The 19959-nt window shown below is 39.0% G+C and overlaps 3 protein-coding genes across 6 annotated transcripts; all 3 read left to right on the top strand.

Annotated features, from left to right (window-relative positions):
- The first annotated feature begins 111 nt into the window (after positions 1-111).
- LOC112570240 (procollagen C-endopeptidase enhancer 1-like) lies at positions 112-19910 on the top strand. 4 transcript variants are annotated; one of them, XR_003100610.1, is made up of 6 exons: positions 115-354; positions 906-1008; positions 1447-1568; positions 1986-2156; positions 2614-3227; positions 19428-19910. XR_003100610.1 is itself a non-coding variant. In XM_025248584.1 (5 exons), the coding sequence occupies exons 1-5, from the start codon at positions 294-296 to the stop codon at positions 3123-3125; spliced, it is 969 nt and encodes a 322-aa protein (XP_025104369.1). In that variant the 5' UTR covers positions 115-293; the 3' UTR covers positions 3126-3717. The 4 variants fall into 4 exon arrangements, 3 of the variants coding, with proteins under 3 accessions (XP_025104370.1, XP_025104371.1, XP_025104369.1); XM_025248584.1 differs by lacking the exon at positions 19428-19910 and having other exon boundaries at positions 2614-3717; XM_025248585.1 differs by lacking the exon at positions 19428-19910 and having other exon boundaries at positions 112-1058; positions 2614-3717.
- On the top strand, positions 5457-14941 carry LOC112571124. Its single transcript, XM_025249936.1, has 13 exons — positions 5457-5544; positions 6060-7320; positions 7798-8054; positions 9086-9296; positions 9826-9951; positions 10493-10681; positions 10885-10979; positions 11529-11680; positions 12204-12446; positions 13022-13164; positions 13634-13785; positions 14200-14278; positions 14919-14941. The coding sequence occupies exons 1-13, from the start codon at positions 5542-5544 to the stop codon at positions 14939-14941; spliced, it is 2934 nt and encodes a 977-aa protein (XP_025105721.1). The 5' UTR covers positions 5457-5541.
- LOC112570239 (procollagen C-endopeptidase enhancer 2-like) lies at positions 16190-19571 on the top strand. The gene is made up of 5 exons (XM_025248583.1): positions 16190-16547; positions 17077-17179; positions 17618-17739; positions 18164-18334; positions 18814-19571. Exons 1-5 carry the CDS (start codon positions 16487-16489, stop codon positions 19332-19334), a joined length of 978 nt encoding a protein of 325 aa, XP_025104368.1. The 5' UTR covers positions 16190-16486; the 3' UTR covers positions 19335-19571.
- Positions 19911-19959: the final 49 nt, after the last annotated feature.

Below are 19959 nucleotides of genomic sequence, written 5' to 3'. Positions count from 1 at the left end.
CCCCCTGGTTCCTACGCCACTGAAAGGGTAGGAAGGATCTGTACGAGGTGTCTTGGGTGCGTCTCGGGTCTCATCAAGAACGAACATGTTTTTGGGTTTGGCAACCATGACTGGATTTTTATTTGTCCCTGTGGCCTTGCTTAAGGCGGCAACGGGCAATTAGTTCCATGTAAGCACGGTTACTAGCAGTAGGGAAATGGAGGTACACGAAGTGTGAAGGGGACAGGAAGCAGACCCCGAGTCCCAGTCATATCTCTGTGTCTTGTGTCGTCCTGCCTGGAGCTCGGGAGACCATGAGCAACTCATTACACTATCTGCTCCTTGTGCTGAGTGGATTTTTCATCTTCATTGCAGGTATAAAATCGGGTACCCGACCTTCCCTTTCTCCTTGTGTGTCGCTGTCTTCTAACCACCCTACTTCTCTTTCTTCTCTTTTCTTCTTTCTCTTGTTCTTTTTCTTCAGCTTTTAATAATCATCTTTCAAGTCGCAAACTTTTCTTGTTCTTCTTGTCATCCTTTCTCCTCCCCAACTCTCCATTCTTCCGCTAGCTCCCTTCTCTAGTTCTCATTTGAGACCTCTGTTTATGTCCATTTTCTCATTCACCTGTCTATTTTTCTTCCCCATTCCTCTAGGTTCTTCCTTGTTTAGCTCTAACTGTTGTTCCCTGCTCTAGTTCGTTCCCTCTTCCTCTATATCCCCCTTCTTTCTTCTGTAGCTCGCCTCTTCCTCTCTCCCGCCTGCATATTATAGAAACTAAAGAGAGAAATGTGAAATATGTCGATGGGGGACTAAAGTTATCTTGTTTCATTCTGTTGTTGTTGTTGTTGTTGTTGTTGTTGTTGTTGCTGCTGCTGCTGCTGCTGCTGCTGCTGCTGCTGCTGTTGTTGTTACAAACTGTGTGCAGACACCACAGCTGGCTGTATCAATTCGCTACCTCTCAATCTGCGAGCCTTCCCTGGAACAGACATAGTCCTCAGTTCACCTGGTTTTCCAAATGGATACGAAAAGTAATGAAGAAGGTTTCGTTTCTCAACACTAACTCCTTAGAGCTAAAATAGTGAGTGCACATACTCACAAACGCATTTATCGCATGAGGGAATTAAGCAAGGAGATGTGTGTTGCCCTATACTTGTTTCGCTTTTTATTAATGAGTTAGCTTTAGAAATGATGAACAATGGAAAACATGGTGCAACTTTTTCACATGATCGTATGGAAATATTTATTCTTTTATTTGTAGATATTTTTCATCTATTGTGTATTATATTTTTCCCGTGAAATATGTTGTGTGCCAACCCTTTTGAACCGGCCCAAAGGACTAACAAACTACTCGTTCGCATTTATTAGCGTGTGCGTGCGTGCGTGTGTGTGTGTGAGAGAGTGAGAGAGAGACAAGATACAGTACTGAGTGGCACACCACTTCATCACATGTTTTGTGACATGCTTAGCAACATGAGTTGTGAATGGCGGATCACAGCTTCTTTCAACTACGTGGTGAGGCTGACGGCCACCTACGTGGACATAGAGCACGTGGCTGGGTGCACCAAGGACTACATTAGCATCTATGATGGTAAGTCTTCATCATCTCCTAGGCTGATGTCGAAGGATACCTATAGCAAAACCTGAATATTACGAATATTTTCACGCTTCATGCAAATAAATATATGAAGCTTAGAGGGTTAACACTGAAGCGACTCCCCGGCCTAAACAAAAATATTGTTTATACTGTAAAAATAAATAGTAACCAAGTCAGTCTAAGTATGTAGTCTCGTATACTATTTTTGTGTTGATACAGATAAATATCTCCACAAATTCATGTACTTTATGTATAAATTTAAATGTTTAGTAAAGCAAAGCACCAGAAGCAAGACCTGTAAGAGATGTGTAGAGAATTTGTTTTCAAAGCATTATTATTTCGCTTTTGATTGTGCACCGTTGTTGTAGTTCTGTAAACACACCTTTTTTTAAACATTTTTACTAACTATAGGCAATTCGTCATCCGCCGCCCTTCTGGGGGAGTACTGCAGTTACTGGTGTACACCATTAGAAAGCAGCGGTCTACAAATGTTTATTCGCTTTGTCACGGACACCAATGTCACAGACGAAGGGTTTCAACTGACGTACACCGCCGTCCGTCCACCAACGGTGCCACAGATCAGTAAGTTCCACAGCACCTGGAAATCCGATACTGTAAACACTTCATTCACCGAGGACACGAGACTTACAAATACCTCACCACAAGTCACCCACAAATGTTCTTCATGAGGTAGACAGGTAAACCTGTCTAAAACGACAGTGCCGTCGCTGCTAACATTACCTTGGTATTTCTTACATTTGGAAAACAAATTACTTTTATCTGCTCCATTGCTCACGTCTTTCGTTAATAGAATTCATTTAAATCGTATGTTCTAATTATTATTTTGCATAATTGAATGTAGATATTTGTTTGACATTTCTGTCTCTTGCCAACTTGTTTGATGTTGACTTTTGATTGAAATGTTATTTACTACTGTAGCTTTACATTTTCAAATAACCATGATACAATGTAAGACAATCCCTTTAATTATTATTATTATTAGTAGTAGTAGCAATTATAGTAGTAGTATCATTGTTAGTCTTGACAGCGCCCTCTGTTGAGATCCCAAGTTCGGCAGCCGTGTCCATCGCCACCCCCGACAGCAGCAGCAGCAGACAGGACCTGCAACTGGCCATCATCGGCGCCGTCGTTGCGGTCGTCTGCGTGTTCGGCTTGCTGATCACCGTCTGCTACGTGGTCACGGTGAAGAAGAACACCAGCGCCCGTGTCGGCGCCATGACCTCGCGGGCAGGAGGGGGCCTGACCAGGGCGGGGAGGCGCGTGGCCGAGGATTTTGTGGAATACGACAACAGCCTTTTCATGGTGCCGGTGCCTTTTCCCTCACGCTACCCCTCAGCGCCTCCTCCGGCGTACTCCTCGGACCCTCCACCAACCGACTCGGTCGAGTCGACCCCTCCGGCTGCTTCGGATGCTGGAAATGAGGTCAGTGGTGCAGCCAGTCCTGGAAACGAGGCTTCTGTTGAGGTTTCCGCATCACCGAGCACTGGAGTAACATTGGAGCCCACACTACCTTGCCAGGTCGTCCAGTAGCGTCCAGTAAAACCGTTAGGTTTTCTTGACCTGCAGACCTGCTCCTCGTTAGACAATATACATCAAACTGATGGATATTTTGTACGAATCCAATTTCGAAACATTACATAACACTGTCATTGTTTAGTCATTCATTTGTGATGATGCTGTTGTTGTTATTTGCTCGTTTATTGATGTATTCGTGAAAATGCTAGGAAAATAAATTTTTATAAACTGCAACACACAGCAGCTGTTATTAACCAAGTGTGTCATGCTTGTTTTTCTTTAAGTTAAAGCTACAGAAATAGTTATTAAAAAGTAAACAAAGCAATTATAGGTTGGTTGGCTGGTTGGTTCTTTTATTTTTCCTTTTCTCACCCATCCAGCCATCCTTCTTTCTTGTTTCATTATGAGATCTTTACAAGAGTACACATTTTTGAAAACTGAAACTAGTTTTGAAAGTCTGAGTGAATTTCCTGGTCTCTTTGTATATCTATATATCTAAGCCTACTTGAAATGTTTTCATGCACAGACATAATTCAAAACTGAGGTCACAAATAGATGAACTTACGTTGTCAAGGTTTCAGCAAATAAAAGATCACATGATAACTGACTTGTAGTCGTTCCTGTGTGATGCGGTGTTTGTAGGTTTGTCTCGAGAACCAAAGAATGGAAAAAGAAAATAAGATCTCGTCTGTCCACACTCCTACCCCAAACCTTCGCTCTTCATCAGACTCCTGCATTCTATCCTCCCTCCCACATAGACAGACTCATACGGACAGCGGACATCCTCCCATTGTGCTGCTACTGTTTACAGTTTCTTCATCCCTTCATACACTCATCCACTGCTTTATGTTCTACTCTTGTACCTCATCTTTATGTTGTTGAGTGTGTCTACACATACCTCACTGTCTACTGGCTGTTATCTTGTACCTCATCTTAATGTTGTTGAGTGTGTCTACACATACCTCACTGTCTACTGGCTGTTATCTTGTACCTCATCTTTATGTTGTTCAGTGTGTCTGTACATACTTCACTGTCTACTGGCTGTTATCTTTCACTTATCATTACTGGTCTGCGCAGATAGTGTGATCTATCTTGGTCGTGATGTTGCGTGTTATAAGTTCCCATTTATCAATATTATTAAACAACTGTCAAAGGATAAATTGATCCAAGGGACGTATATTGTTGTTGTTGTTGTTGTTGTTGTTGTTGTTGTTGTTGTTGTCGTCGTCGTCGTCGTTACTTGAAATGATTGTCGGAGCCACACAAACATGTCTTCTGCTCTCTCCCCTTCCCCTGCTGTCTGACGTCAAAATCTGTTGACCTCATACACACGCATTCAGACATTAATTTGACGTCATTAACACACATTCGTTCGAATACAGTTGCTGCTATAAACAGTATCATTTGTATTACCTGTATTACAGTAACACCGGGTCTTGTTGCCAGCCCAGTGCAGGTGAAGCAGTAGCAACTCCGGTTAGCCACGACTATATTGCTGTCCGACTTACGGAAGTTGTAGCAAAACTGGGGGAAGGAAAACAAGTCACGCACAAGGTAAATATTATATCTTTTGTACCTTGAGTCAGCCGATCCTTATAGTTCTGAGTTCGTGAGACCAATTTCAAGTATATGTTAAGCGGACAGGTTGGACTAGATAAGTTTATGTTTGACTTCCATTCTAAACTGCATTGGGCATTTGACGATTGCCAACAATTAATTCTGTATATCAAACAATTTTTCGATTTAAAATTATTAAACCATGAATTAATTTTGTATAAATAATCCTAAGATATCTGTATCTCAAAATTCTTTTTTGTCTAGACGAAAGTAAGGAAAGCATCCACTACTCCTTGTCTTTTTATACGTGTATATTCGATAGCGGATAAGATATACATGTCTGTATTATTCATGATCGATGATCTAAAAGCTATATGTTGTCAGATAAAGAACACTAAATCTCGGATGAACCTAGACATAAAATCCTCTATTCTTGCATTCTTACCTTCTCTCTCACCCACATCCCACTGCATACTCTCCCAATTTTGTAACCACTTTCGGTTCGAAAGAAATTTGTAAAAAACGCGAACGAATTTTTAAAGATGAAACATGCATAACATAAAGCAGAAAGACTAAAATTGATTTTCCTGAAATGTGGTGCTTGAATACAAGTACAGGATACGCCTTATAGCTTTTTTGTTAAATTATGTCATATTAATAATTCTACTTTAATTGTTCCTGTAAGGTACAAGTAGATATATTTGTTTTAAAAATCAAAAATACACATGCACACGTTGTCAAGGAGTGATTCCCCCTGAATGTTATTGTCCTAAGGGGAGAGTACTACCATGTTTACTTCAAATGACGAGCTCATGCAGATAACAGATAACTGATAACTGAGATCTTGTGACTTGGCCATTGCAGATGTTTTGCAATGGTTAATTTCCATTTACTAGAGCTTTAGCACCATGTTTACTGTTGCTGTCAGTTAAAAGATCGTAACTGTCATACTTCAAATAGTTAAAACCAACGACGATATTAATTCGTGGTTAAAACATATTCCTATGCTGACATATAAAGGGTATTGCGACTCCGTCTTGCTTTTGTAATTTTTGTAATAGTATCAATAAGTTTCTGTTAGATTTCTATAACACGCTGTCGGATTAAGTTCTAGACAAGATTAATATTTCAATTTTTAACTTGCGTAATACATACACTTCCTTTCCACATCCAAAAACAACAAAATATAGTCGAGAATATTAAATTTCTGTTCAGTTTCCTCTAAGGTTGATGAAGCAATATAATCACCATTATGCAAAAGTATTACCCCGAATCTACAGAGAAAGTATCACACATGAAATAAAACATGGTACGATTTGTTATAGTGTTTTGTATGTCCTGTTATCTAGATACATTATCAAGAATTTTTTTTCTGTTAATTGATCTCATCAGAAGGGCTTCTGCATTATAAAGTCCGCCATGACAGAAAAAAGACCAGCCACAGATTGTGGCTCCTCTTCAGGTGATTACAGCTCAGCAAGCAAGCGACCGAAGACTAATGACTGTAGAGAAGAGTGTTCACTGAATGCTGACAGTGCTGGTGAGTCATGCGGCAGTGCACAGGGTACCCTTGAATATGAGATGTGGGACCCACTTGACCAAGATGATGCAGAAAAATCAACACAGCAGCTGAAATGTTCTATAAATTCTTTATCTGTAACCGGAAACATAATACCATCATTTACTGAATGTTCCAGGCAAGCTGGCATAGAAAACAACTGTCATGAAAGTAATATTTACTTGTCAGATGAAGTGGGAGCATCTTTAGGTGAATCACAAGCAAGTTCTTCTACTCTGCCACCTACACTTTGGAAAAGTACGTCATTAGAGGGAGATGCTAGGACAATCAAGTCAGTGTTTCCTAATGCCAACCTTCACCTTGTGTATGAAACATTAGCTAAGCACAGAACTAACCCAGACAGGTTGGATATTACCACAGAAGCTTTGTTAGACATTAGTGATGGTGACAAGTCACCTACTGGTGTCATAAATGCAACAAACAGAGCAACTACAAACTTGGCAGAAAATGTGCTTAACCAGGATGTGAAAAAAGTAGTGCAATTGATACAAGAACATAGCCCTGTCATTATTCTAGACTTGACAGAAGTGTACATCATGCTGCAACAATATGCTAAAAATGAAGACCGAGTGAAAACAGTAGCAGAAACATTTCTTACCAGAGCCAAAAGGGAAAATGGTGATTATAACCATTTTGCACAAGGTGATTCCATATTTGATAATGCAATTAAACTCATTGCTGAGTTTCCAGATATTCATCCATCAGTAATTTATGAAATGCTTGAAAGGGAAGGGGACAACAAGGATGAACTAGATTCTTTGCGAAAGACTCTTGCAAACATGGTAGAAGGTGTCGGGTCAAAGGGTTTACTGGAGGAGTTGCCACAGGGCTTAGACAACTCTCAGTCAGATGATTCACTTTACAGGGATGACCCTGTGTATCGTGATATGAGAACAATTTCTAAGGTGTTTCCACACAGGGACCAGAACGAGATATATGCTCTCGTTGAGGCCCATTACTATAAAAAAGATCGGATACAGGTTGTGATTGATGAATTGACAATGCTAGAGCGAGGAAGCCAGACTGAAGCAGACATGTACAGTCCAGCATCATCTCTGGAGAAAAGGCCATCTGGTAAGCAAACATTTTGCTTTCTCTGATGTAAATCACCCTATTTGTTGCTTATTCACTTAACTTTGGTGTGAAATGATAATAGCATTTTGTTCCCATTTGCATCAGTTTTTCTCCCAAGTTGATTTCAGCTTTCATCCATTTAAAGTGTTCATCTCCACATTATAATATTTTTATGATTAGAAATATTTTAGTTGATTTTCATTCATGTATTGTTGACAGTGCTACTTATCTATAAACATATAATGATTTATCTGATATGTGGAAAAGCCAGTGACAGTGCTGGCAGTTTTAGCTGGAGTTTCGAAAATGCTAAAATGCTGTTTTTAGGGAAAGAACTGCTGCATTTAAAATCAGAAAATATTCTCAGCAAAATTATATGCCTTGAAATGTGTTTAATATATGACTATGATTACATTTTGATGTTCAACTCTTCCTCCTCCTTATTGTTGTCGTCATCCTTCTATCTTAATACAACAGAAATAGCATTTGATACAAGTGCTTCCCTTGAAGATTTGCAGTCTGAGATTGACAGCCTGCAAGAAATCTTCCCAGACTGTGATCCCAACTATATATATCATAGGCTTGAAGGAGCAAAGCACATGAAAGATCGGGTGAAGATGATAGCTGAAGACATGTTTGAGCGAAAAGACTACCCTCGCTTGAAAGATCTGGTTGAGAAACAGACAAAACTGTCACACAAACAGCGTTTGCAGAGACTGGATTTTACCGTGGAGGTTAGCATTTTCCTGCTGGGTTATTTCTTTCATATTTTACGGGTACATGAAAAGATATAGTGTTTGAGGGCAATGAATCTCTAGTTAAACAGGGTGCACTAACAGTGATGCAAAATATGAACAACTGTTGTAGTTGACAGATACTCTCTTTAATTGTCTGACACATGTCTCCTAACTATTCCTGTCACTAGAACAAAAACATATGGTCACATGATATTTAGTTATCATTCAGCAAAACAGGGAACTCTCTTCCTTTCTATATCTGCCACCTACCCGCAATCGATTCCTTCAAACGTGTGCTGAAAATGTACCTCTTTCTAAAGCATTGCTCCTATCAACAGTTCACATGATGCTAGTCCTTTCACACCCTTTTCCCCTTTTTTCCGCTTATTGCAACGTCCCTACTTGTCTTCTTTTGCAAAATCACAATCCTCTCAGTTCTTGTTACTTGGTTCTTGTTTGCATTTTCTGTCTTTGTCTTTTATTCGCCATCATTATTGCTGTTTATCCTTCTGTTCTTCGTATGTTGTTTGTTTGTTATTCTGTCCCTTGTATGTTGTTCTTGTTCTTAAGTGCTATGAGCATGATCCTTATGAGTGTGAGTATACCATACAAATCTTGTTTTCATTATTAACCCCATAATGGTTTAGTAGTCAGATGAGTTGGCCTGTGGCTTGTCTCTGGACACCAATAGCTTTCATGAGATGGTAAAGCTTGCCTCTTGACTTTTTGTTCATTGTGATGTGAGGTGTTAGAGCTCATTTTTCACAGGACCAGCTGTTAGTTAAGGTTTTGTCCATCTCCTCTTCCTCACTGCCTTAACTTACTCAACCCTCTATGGAATAAGGCACCCATTGCCAACAGCTGGTCAACTAGGGAAATTTGATGCACCACCTGGGGCATCAAACTGGAGTGCCTCAAGGTTTGGACATATCATTCGTTTCCTCAACATTCATCTGTCACCTTCTCCACATCACATCATTCAACATTTTATCCTGCACTATAATAACTTGTCTTTCTTCCTATTTTAGGACTTTCTTGCCAAGTTTCCAGATCCTCAAGGCACTTTTATGGATGAAGGAAAAGAGATGAAGGAGAACTACACAAGTCATGTTTGGGCTCAGCTCAACTATGACTTTTATACATTCAGACATAGCTTTGTCAAAAAAGTTGTTAAGAAGCATAAATATCATTTTCTCCCAATTGTTCAAGAATTAGAAGCGACCATGGCAGATATCTTGAGTAAGACAATGCCCTTAGTGCACTTATCAATTTTTGTAAAAAATATATTTTCTTCACACTGACCATAAATATGTGTATTTGAAAGTCTTTACCAATATCTCCAAGCTAATTGTGTTATAATATGCTTAATTTTCAAGGATACTTGAAAAGTTTGATGTAGCCCACAGGGCTTCTGCTAAGGCTAAATTCTTTGGGGTCCCAGGGACCCCTTCTTCGGATTTTTAAGGGGTCCCTGTTCTTCGCCCAAATTTGAAGGGGACCCCATTGACGAAAATTGAAGGGGTCCTCCGAACTTTTAATGCGTACTGTACTGAATTTTTTGCGTAAGCAGAAGCCCTGGCCCATATAATGTATAAGAATGTATAATGGATAAAAACCTTTTTATTTCACTTTTGTTGTCATAAAGTTTAAAGCAATTTATGCTTACATGAAACTTACAATAATAAGATCCCTGTTTAAAGCATAAGTACTTCTAGATTACGTGAAACAATTTTATACAACACTTAAACCTATATTCTTTGTGAAACAGCTCGTGGAGGCCAGTCCAAAAAACTGCGGAAATCACCCATGTTTTTGCCTTTGGAGTATCCACAGGAGCCTGATGAATATTTTTTCTATGAACTTTGGTATACCAAAAATGAACATATTGTAAGAGGTAAGTCAAACCAAATGTGTTCCACAAATTGCATCAAGAAGAACTAGATATAATTGATTTAACATACCCAGTGCATTATGTCCCTTGGGGTTAATGATGGTCTTTGAAAAGGCATCATGTCTCAGCTGAGTTAAGCAACAGTGTACATATTTTGAACCCTGTTTCTCAACTTTGTGAAAGGAAATCCACATGTGATTGCTATCTTAGTGGACAAAAAAAAAAGGCAAGTACTAATTATGTATCAATGTGTAACCTAATTGTGTACCAAGCAGATTTTGGTAGTTTCTGTTTCCTCATAGCCTTTTCTGTATTACAGGTTAAATCAAAGGTCGTGTCCATATGTCAAAGTATTTGATTCTTTAAAGTGTTCCTAAACAACAGCAGAATCCAAATAAAAAAAAAACAAATCTGTTGGAATTTATCAAAGAAATTTTGTTGCATAGTTCATGATATTGAATAGTGTGCATTGTAAATAGCTGAAAAGGAATATTATGCATCGATGTAGAAAGTGCCACCATTTTTTACTCATGCTTCTTTACAGACTATTTAGACCAGAAGGAAAAGATGCGAACGGCTAAAATCAATGCAGCAAGAGACAAAAATGAGCTTTATGAATGTCCTTGTTGTTTTGAAGAAGAATGCCTTTTTGAGGAAATGAGTTGCTGTGCAGATGGACATCTTTTCTGCCAAAACTGTATTGTATTTTCTGCCAAAACTTCATTCAATGAGGGTCAGTCCAGTAGCTATAATGCTTATTTCTACTGTGTCTAATGTTTAGGTTTTTTTTTTTAAGTAATTTTTTTTTATAGAAAATTTGTAATTTAAATCTGTCTTTGTTATGTGTTAGTTTCATTGACACTGTTGCTGAAATTTGTCTGCCGAAGTTTTTGTTTTTCAACATTTTTATGTCTGTTTTTTTTTTTTCTTAATCAGGAAAAACGAAATTCCCTTGCCTCACGGGTTACTGTAAGCATGAAATTCCACTCTCTGTGCTCAAAAGTCTTTTACCAGCTTCCATCTTCTCAAAGGTCAGTTTACATTTCTTTTGAGGTATTGTTCATTTCTTGCTTGCATTTCATGTTGTGTACTGCAGATATTTGTTTACATAGGAAGTTTCATGACATGACTTTTATATGCATGGTGAAATTGCCATGAGTGAGTGCAGTGATTGTTTTATTATGTCAGACTGAAACCACCCACTACCACTACCAACACACTAACACTACACACACATACACATATCTCGAGATATGCTTTTGCTATGCTGAATTTTGTGTAATTATATTGAGAAACATTGAAATACTTTGGGATTTTTTTTTTAAATAAATTTTTATAAACATCTGAATAATCAGAATTATTTGTGTTCATAAAGAAGCTTAAAGCAGCTTTAAGTAAAATACAAATATTTTTGGATATCCTGGTTTTAAAACCCAGGATAAAAGGGATTAAATAATTCAATTAACTTTAATGCTGTAATATAAATCAGAATATCCAGCTTTCATTATACAATTAATACTAGACCTCCCCCAACACTTCTTACTTCCAGCATTGATTAATTAAGCAAACTTTATTCTCAGATGTTGAAGAAACTGCAGGAAGAAGAGGTTCGCAGTGCTGGCATCGAAGACCTTGTTGACTGCCCATTCTGCAGCTTTGCCACAATCATGCCTGACAAAAATGATCGCGTGTTCAAGTGCCTAAACCCTGAGTGTTTGAAGGACTCTTGCAGGTTGGGTTGTTTTATTTCTTTGTAGTGCAGTGAGGAAGAAAATCTGCTTAAGATTATCCCTTTTGGCAAATAGCGCCTTGAAAATTATAGACACATAAGCACTTTACTGCTGCAAAATATTCATTTAGTTTTCTGAGAATCAAAAATATTAAAATATAGGTAGTTTTTAAAATGCATTATTCCATATCTTCTTTGAAGTAAGCATTACCTTGTATTTCTCAGAAAATATAAAATATAAAAGTGTTTATGTTTATTTTTTCTGCAGCATGTACTACTAAAAGATTTACTTTTTTATGATTATTATTAAGCAGATATGTCTATTCTTACTGAAGATTATAGTTTCCTATTGCTATATTTGTACATGGCATGACTGTGTTATCATCATGTTAGTAGTAAATGATGATTTTGGCACTGCACAAAGAGCATAGAACATATTTTTTTACTTTTTAGCAGTTGCGCCTGTGATGTGCAAATATGTATCGGCTGTAGAATTTACAAAGTATGTGTGCAATAATTTTTACAGACTGTGTCGAGAACCAAATCACATTCCTCTGAAGTGCAGTGAGGTTGAAAAACAAAAGGAGACGGACATGCGAACTTTCATTGAGAAGAGGGTAACAGAAGCTATGATTCGCAAATGTCATCAATGTGGAAAGCAATTTGTGAAAGAGTCTGGCTGCAACAAAATGACATGTGTTTGTGGAGCCACCAGCTGCTATGTATGCCGAGCTCGAGACATTGACTACTCCCATTTCGATAGAACACGGTAGCAGACACTCTTTGTAGTATTTTGTAATGTCTGTTGTGTATGAAGACCTCTAAACTCCTGAAACATTTTTCCCTACAAAGAAATGAGATTTAGTTTTCTACCAGACAGCCTCAGCAGATTACTTCAGACACTTCAAAACAAAAACAATTGACCTGTATTTTGTTGATGATAGTTCATTCGGTGGTAGTAAAAATATTGTGGCCAATGTACATGTAGGTAAGTGACATGATTCTGTCCCATATACAGTCATTTATTTGTTTGTCTCTTCACCTACAGTATTTATTATTGTTGTATCTTGTACAGTCATTTCATTTCCAAAGATTCAAACTTGGTGCTAATGATCATTATATGATCTCAGAGTATTTCTCTATTTATATGTTAATTGTTACAATACATTTTTCTAATATATTTAACATATAAATTCAAAAGTATACAATACACATAGTTAAAAAAACAGCATTTAGTCTTCCTGGAAGGAATTCATAAAACTATACGTCTGTAAACAAGATTTGCCATTGTAGTCTTTTCAAGCATGAAGATGCTTAAGGAAAGATTTGACTGGATGCTTGCAGTTGTTATGATGAAGACATGAATGCGCTGCACCAACGGGAGATGGAGGAGGCAGCTGCAAAGGCCAAGGCAGAGTACCTGCAGAAATATCCTGATGCTGCTGACATCCAGCTCAAGCATGACCCTCTTCAGCATCTTAAGAATGGTTAGTCTTGCAATTCTTTCCGTTCCTCTCATCTCCATTCCGTGTAAACTGTTTGTTTTATTAACTCTACTCTGTAATTAGTTTACTTCTACTCTGTTATTACACTATCATCTGTATTCTGTAATTAGTTTATTGCCTCCATTCTGTAATTAGTTTATTTTTAACAGTTTCTCATCTTTTTAATTTTTGTCCAGGTAATTGCACAGGTGTTATTTTTTAATTTCCTCATTATGTAGTTTGTAGGAAAGATACTTATTTGACAGAAAAGAGCATAAAGACTATTTCCATTATATTTTATTGTATGCTTGAAATTATTTATTGTAATTAGCATCTGTTTGTCTTTGTTCTTGTCTGCTGATGTTCTCTTGTGTTACTATTAGAACAACTCTACAACACATTGTACAGTATACAAGCATGCTCTCATAGGCAATTTGATTGGTACAGCTTTTCTGGAGTATCTTTCTTCCAGGGTCTATAGATCAGCAGGAACCATATTCTGATACCAGTGAAGAAGAAGAAGAAGAAGAAGAAGAAGAAGAAGAAAATGATGATGATGATGATGATGGTGATGGTGATGGTGGTGGTGGTGGTGGTAGTGGTAGTGATGATAATGATTATGATGATGAGGAGGAGGAGGAAGAGGAGGAAGAAGAGGGGGAGGAGGAAGAAGAAGAGGAGGAGGAGGAAGAAGAGGAGGAGGAAGAGGAGGAGGAGGAAGAAGAAGAAGATGGGAGGATTGGAAGAGGATATGTTTTCATCTGAAAGCACAGGATCATCTGAAGACGGTTACTGATTCTTATTTTTTCTGTAATGTTTACATGCAATGATTATCAACCATATTATAGTTTGAATTTGAAATGACAGCTGTTTCCTTCTTAGGTCTTTGATACATTTTGCCATTTTTCCTTTTATGGTTTAACATGTGTAACAAGCTTTCATTTGTACAGAAGGTATTCTGCTTAACATGTAGAACTAAGACAAAAATACCTGGACATGTGTGTGTAATCATTTTTAGCATATGCTGTAATGTTACAGGAAATGTTACCAAACCAACATTTTGATGACGAGGAGGATGAGGATGAGAGGTCGTTTGCTTATTATCAGGTTATTAAAGGTATAGGAAAGTTTTAAACCTTAGAGGACAAATAGACAAAACCCACTAAAAGGATTCAGGAAGAGACTAGGGTAGCAAAATCTACGCAAGTGTTGGTTGTATGACCTAAGCAGGGTGCCACTAAAACACTTAACCTTAAATAATGAAAATGCAGATGAAAAACATTTTATAGCTGTGATTAAAGCACGTGAAACAATGCAGGTGGTCAAAACTTCGCCACATTGGGATTTTGAATATAACTGATGACTTCAAACACCTTTCTTCTTCAGCCAAACCTCTGTGTAGACCCGTTTACAATGTATTCTTGAGGGTCAGATGCTGTGTGTTTCAATATCAAGATTGTTGGTAGTACCTCACTGACTGCTTTATGCTTATAGAGATGGTAAGGGCTGTATTGAAGTGTGTGTTGCTGGAAACTGCTAGTATTGTCATTATCATATTGTCAATGACATGATGATGATAGCTAAGGCAAACTTTCCTTGTTTGTGATGAATGAAAACAAAGCAAACTTTTTTTCAGCTCATCAATAAATGCTTAGCAATAAAAAAAAATTAATGGAAGTGATTTATCAGGCAATCGATCTATTTTGGACAACATGACACTTTTAAACCATGTGATTGTTTTCTTGCAATTGATCTAGATGATGAACAGATTGTATATTGATAATCGGTCGTTGCCAACAACATACACAACTATGCACAACTTGCCTGTTACCACGTCCTATTTTTGTGTACAGTAACAAAATAAAACAAACTAAATTAAGATTTTTTACATGATATCTATTCTTTTGAGTGATGCATGTAAGAAAACTTCCATTGAAAGGGTGTGTGTGTTTTTTTTCATATTGATATGGATAATCATTTTTTTCTCTACAAACGTCTATTATTTAGGTTACACAGCACGTAAGCCTGATGCTCAAGGGAGTTAAAAGGTGCAGTTGTCACCTGACGCTTGCTGATGATGTTATTGCCTGTGAGGTGAGCAGCCACACCTTGTAGTGCAGCTTTATTCCTTGTGTCACGTGGCAGATGTTAAAGATCAGACATCCATAGACATTGGCACAATAAACAAACTTTGTAAACTATACAGGCTACGTCTAACCCTCAATTCTATTATGAAACATTCACCTGCAACAAGCGTTTTTAGCACCAGCCATGAATAGTGGTCTTTGACATCGCTATCACCAGCACTTGACCGGTCACTCTGCCTCTCTCTTGTCTTCGCAGGCCTCCCAGAGATGATCACATTTTCACACACGCCCCACTCAGGGTCGATAACATTTTCTCACACGCCCCGCCCAGGGCCGATCAGGACATGACAATCGAGCTCCTGACTGTTAATTCCAATTCACACCCTCGTGATTCGCTGTGTGTGCGACGGTTTAGAAATACTCCCTGGCTGGGTGCCAAGTCTTCGACATGCTCTGCATACCCTGATACCCTGCGCAAGGGTACAATCTCTACAACCGCTCTGTAAGGCTCATGACAATGAAAACTGCGCCTTAAGATCGAGGCGGTGGGCAGTGGAAACAAATGACACAATATGGAAAAGCATAATTCTTTTATTATTTTAAAATAAAATGTTAAGATTAATAAATCCTGATAGCGTTGTAACACCTCCTTTCATTTAAAACAACCTTTATTAAACATTTCGAATCGGGTTTAACGTCTTTCTTTACTTGAATGCGATATCTGAGAATGAACTGAGCAAGCTGAAGTAACAAACATGTTGCCGTACACACAAACAGACAGACATGAGGGCTACAAGACCCGAGTAGTTCTTTGTTTCAAATTAGTTTTGTGCCTGGTGTCTCTCAGTCTTGAAGCAATCATTTGGAAAAAGCTCGAATGAGTGGAGCAGCCCACAGTCGCTGCAACTGTGCACACGAGCTAGGGGCCTGCATTGTGTAAAGAAGCTTTATTACAAATCAACAAAGGAAGGGGTAGGAAGGATCTGTACTAGGTGTCTTGGGTGCGTCTCGGGTCTCATCAAGAACGAACATGTTTTCGGGTTTGGCAACCATGACTGGATTTCTATCTGTCCCTGTGGCCTTGTTTAACGCGGCAACGGGCAATAAGTTCCATGTAAGCACGGTTACTAGCAGTAGGGAAATGGAGGTACACGAAGTGTGAAGGGGACAGGAAGCAGACCCCGAGTCCCAGTCATATCTTTGTGTCTTGTGTCGTCCTGCCTGGAGCTCGGGAGACCATGAGCAATTCATTACACTATCTACCCCTTGTGCTGAGTGGATTTTTCATCTTCATTGCAGGTATAAAATCGGGTACCCGACCTTCCCTTTCTCCTTGTGTGTCGCTGTCTTCTAACCACCCTACTTCTCTTTCTTCTCTTTTCTTCTTTCTCTTGTTCTTTTTCTTCAGCTTTTAATAATCATCTTTCAAGTCGCAAACTTTTCTTGTTCTTCTTGTCATCCTTTCTCCTCCCCCACTCTCCATTCCTCCGCTAGCTCCCTTCTCTAGTTCTCATTGGAGACCTCTGTTTATGTCCATTTTCTCATCTGTCTTTTTTTCTTCCCCATTCCTCTAGGTTCTTCCTTGTTTAGCTCTAACTGTTGTTCCCTGCTCTAGTTCGTTCCATCTTACTCTATATCCCCCTTCTTTCTTCTGTAGCCCGCCTCTTCCTCTCTCGCGCCTGCATATTATAGAAACTAAAGAGAGAAATGTGAAATATGTCGATGGGGGACTAAAGGCATTTTGTTTCACTCTGTTGCTGTTGCTGTTGCTGCTGTTGCTGCTGCTGCTGCTGCTGTTGTTGTTGTTGTTGTTACAAACTGTGTGCAGACACCACAGCTGGCTGTATCAATTCGCTACCTCTCAATCTGCGAGCCTTCCCTGGAACAGACATAGTCCTCAGTTCACCTGGTTTTCCAAATGGATACGAAAAGTAATGAAGGTTTCGTTTCTCAACACTAACTCCTTAGAGGCTAAAATAGTGAGTGCACATACTCACAAACGCATTTATCGCATGAGGGAATTAAGCAAGGAGATGTGTGTTGCCCTATACTTGTTTCGCTTTTTATTAATGAGTTAGCTTTAGAAATGATGAGCAATGAAAAACATGGTGCAACTTTTTCACATGATCGTATGGAAATATTTATTCTTTTATTTGTAGATATTTTTCATCTATTGTGTATTATATTTTTCCCGTGAAATATGTTGTGTGCCAACCCTTTTGAACCGGCCCAAAGGACTAACAAACTACTCGTTCGCATTTATTAGCGTGTGCGTGCGTGAGTGTGTTTGTGTGTGTGTGTGAGAGAGAGAGACAAGATACAGTACTGAGTGGCACACCACTTCATCACATGTTTTCTGACATGCTTAGCAACATGAGTTGTGAATGGCGGATCACAGCTTCTTTCAACTACGTGGTGAGGCTGACGGCCACCTACGTGGACATAGAGCACGTGGCTGGGTGCACCAAGGACTACATTAGCATCTACGATGGTAAGTATTCATATCCCCTAGGCTGACGTCGAAGGATACCTATAGCAAAACCTGAATATTACGAATATTTCCAAGCTTCATGCAAATAAATATATGAAGCTTAGAGGTTAACACTGAAGCGACTCCCCGCCCTAAAAAAAAATATTGTTTATACTGTAAAAATAAATAGTAACCAAGTCAGTCTAAGTATGTAGTCTCGTATACTATTTTTGTGTTGATACATATAAATATCTCCACAAATCATGTACTTTATGTATAAATTTAAATATTTAGTAAAGCAAAGCACCAGAAGCAAGACCAGTAAGAGATGTGTAGAGAATTTGTTTTCAAAGCATTATTATTTCGGTTTTGATTGTGCACCGTTGTTGTAGTTCTGTAAACACACCGTTTTTTTAAAAAAACAAACATTTTTTACTAACTATAGGCAATTCGTCATCCGCCGCCCTTCTGGGGGAGTACTGCAGTTACTGGTGTACACCATTAGAAAGCAGCGGTCTACAAATGTTTATTCGCTTTGTCACGGACACCAATGTCACAGACGAAGGGTTTCAACTGACGTACACCGCCGTCCGTCCACCAACGGTGCCACAGATCAGTAAGTTCCACAGCACCTGGAAATCCGATACTGTAAACACTTCATTCACCGAGGACACGAGACTTACAAATACTTCACCACAAGTCACCCACAAATGTTCTTCCTGAGGTAGACAGGTAAACCTGTCTAGGTAGACAGGTAAACCTGTCTAAAACGACAGTGCCGTCGCTACTAACATTACCTTGGTATTTCTTACATTTGGAAAACAAATTACTTTTATCTGCTCCATTGAACACGTTTTTCGTTAATAGAATTCATTTAAATCGTATGTTCTAATTATTATTTTGCATAATTTAATGTAGATATTTGTTTGACATTTCCGTCTCTTGCCAACTTATTTGATGTTGACTTTTGATTGAAATGTTATTTACTTCTGTAGCTCTACATTTTCAAATAACCATGATACAATGTAAGACAATCCCTTTACTTATTATTAGTAGTAGTAGTAGTAGCAATTATAGTAGTAGTATCATTGTTAGTCTTGACAGCGCCCTCTGTTGAGATCCCAAGTTCGGCAGCCGTGTCCATCGCCACCCCCGACAGCAGCAGCAGCAGACAGGACCTGCAACTGGCCATCATCGGCGCCGTCGTTGCGGTCGTCTGCGTGTTCGGCTTGCTGATCACCGTCTGCTACGTGGTCACGGTGAAGAAGAACACCAGCGCCCGTGTCGGCGCCATGCCCTCGCGGGCAGGAGGGGGCCTGACGAGGGCGGGAAGGCGTGTGGCCGAGGATTTCGTGGAATACGACAACAGCCTTTTCATGGTGCCGGTGCCTTTTCCTCCACACTACTCCTCAGCGCCTCCTCCAGAGTACTCCTCGGACCCTCCACCAACCGATTCGGTCGAGTCGAGCCCTCCGGCTGCTTCAGATGCTAGAAATGAGGTCAGTGCTGCAGCCAGTCCTGGAAACGAGGCTTCTGTTGAGGTTTCCGCATCACCGAGCACTGGAGTAACATCGGAGCCCCACAGGCTAGCCAGCTCGACCAGTAGCGTCCAGTGAAACCGTTAGGTTTTCTTGACCTGCAGACCTGCCCGTCGTCGTACAATATACATCAGTTTACATTGACATTGTGTACGAATCCAATTTCGAAACATTACTCTACATAACACTGTCATTGTTTATTCATTCATTTGTGATGCTGCTGTTGTGGCTATTGTTCGCTCGTTTATTGATGTACTCGCGAAAATGCGAAAATTTTAATAAACTGCAACACACAGCAGTTGTTATTAACCAAGAGTGCCATGTCTGTTTTTCTTTAAGTTAAAGCTACAGAAATAGTTATTAAAAAGTAAACGAAGCAATTATAGGTTGGTTGGGCTTTTTTTTTTTTTTTCCTTTTCTTACCCATCCAGCCATCCTTCTTTCTTGTTTCATTATCAAATCTTTACAAGAGTACACATTTTTGAAAACTGAAACTAGTTTCGAAAATCTGAGTGAATTTTCTTGTCTCTTTGTATATCTATATATCGAAGCCTACTTGAAATGTTATCATGCACAGACATAATTCAAAACTGAGGTAACAAATAGACGAATTTACGTTGTCAAGGTTACAGCCAATAAAAGATCACATGATAACTGACTGGGCGTGTACCTTGTAGTCGTTCCTGTGTGATGCGCTGTTTGT

The sequence above is a fragment of the Pomacea canaliculata genome, linkage group LG8 (genome assembly GCF_003073045.1).
Source record: "Pomacea canaliculata isolate SZHN2017 linkage group LG8, ASM307304v1, whole genome shotgun sequence".
NCBI lineage: Eukaryota > Metazoa > Mollusca > Gastropoda > Architaenioglossa > Ampullariidae > Pomacea > Pomacea canaliculata.
Note: the sequence above shows the minus strand (reverse complement) of the source record. Positions and strands in the feature narration are given on the sequence as shown.

Excerpts from the sequence above, each read along its gene's own strand:
- LOC112570240 (XM_025248584.1), top strand. The coding sequence starts at position 294 with ATGAGCAACTCATTACACTATCTGCTCCTTGTGCTGAGTGGATTTTTC. Across the intron at positions 355-905 it reads ATTTTTCATCTTCATTGCAG|ACACCACAGCTGGCTGTATC; the intron begins GTATAAAATCGG and ends AACTGTGTGCAG. Across the intron at positions 2,157-2,613 it reads ACCAACGGTGCCACAGATCA|TCTTGACAGCGCCCTCTGTT; the intron begins GTAAGTTCCACA and ends TATCATTGTTAG.
- LOC112571124 (XM_025249936.1), top strand. Across the intron at positions 7,321-7,797 it reads TCTGGAGAAAAGGCCATCTG|AAATAGCATTTGATACAAGT; the intron begins GTAAGCAAACAT and ends TTAATACAACAG. Across the intron at positions 13,786-14,199 it reads GTGATGATAATGATTATGAT|GAAATGTTACCAAACCAACA; the intron begins GATGAGGAGGAG and ends GTAATGTTACAG.
- LOC112570239 (XM_025248583.1), top strand. The coding sequence starts at position 16,487 with ATGAGCAATTCATTACACTATCTACCCCTTGTGCTGAGTGGATTTTTC. Across the intron at positions 16,548-17,076 it reads ATTTTTCATCTTCATTGCAG|ACACCACAGCTGGCTGTATC; the intron begins GTATAAAATCGG and ends AACTGTGTGCAG. Across the intron at positions 17,740-18,163 it reads CTACATTAGCATCTACGATG|GCAATTCGTCATCCGCCGCC; the intron begins GTAAGTATTCAT and ends TACTAACTATAG.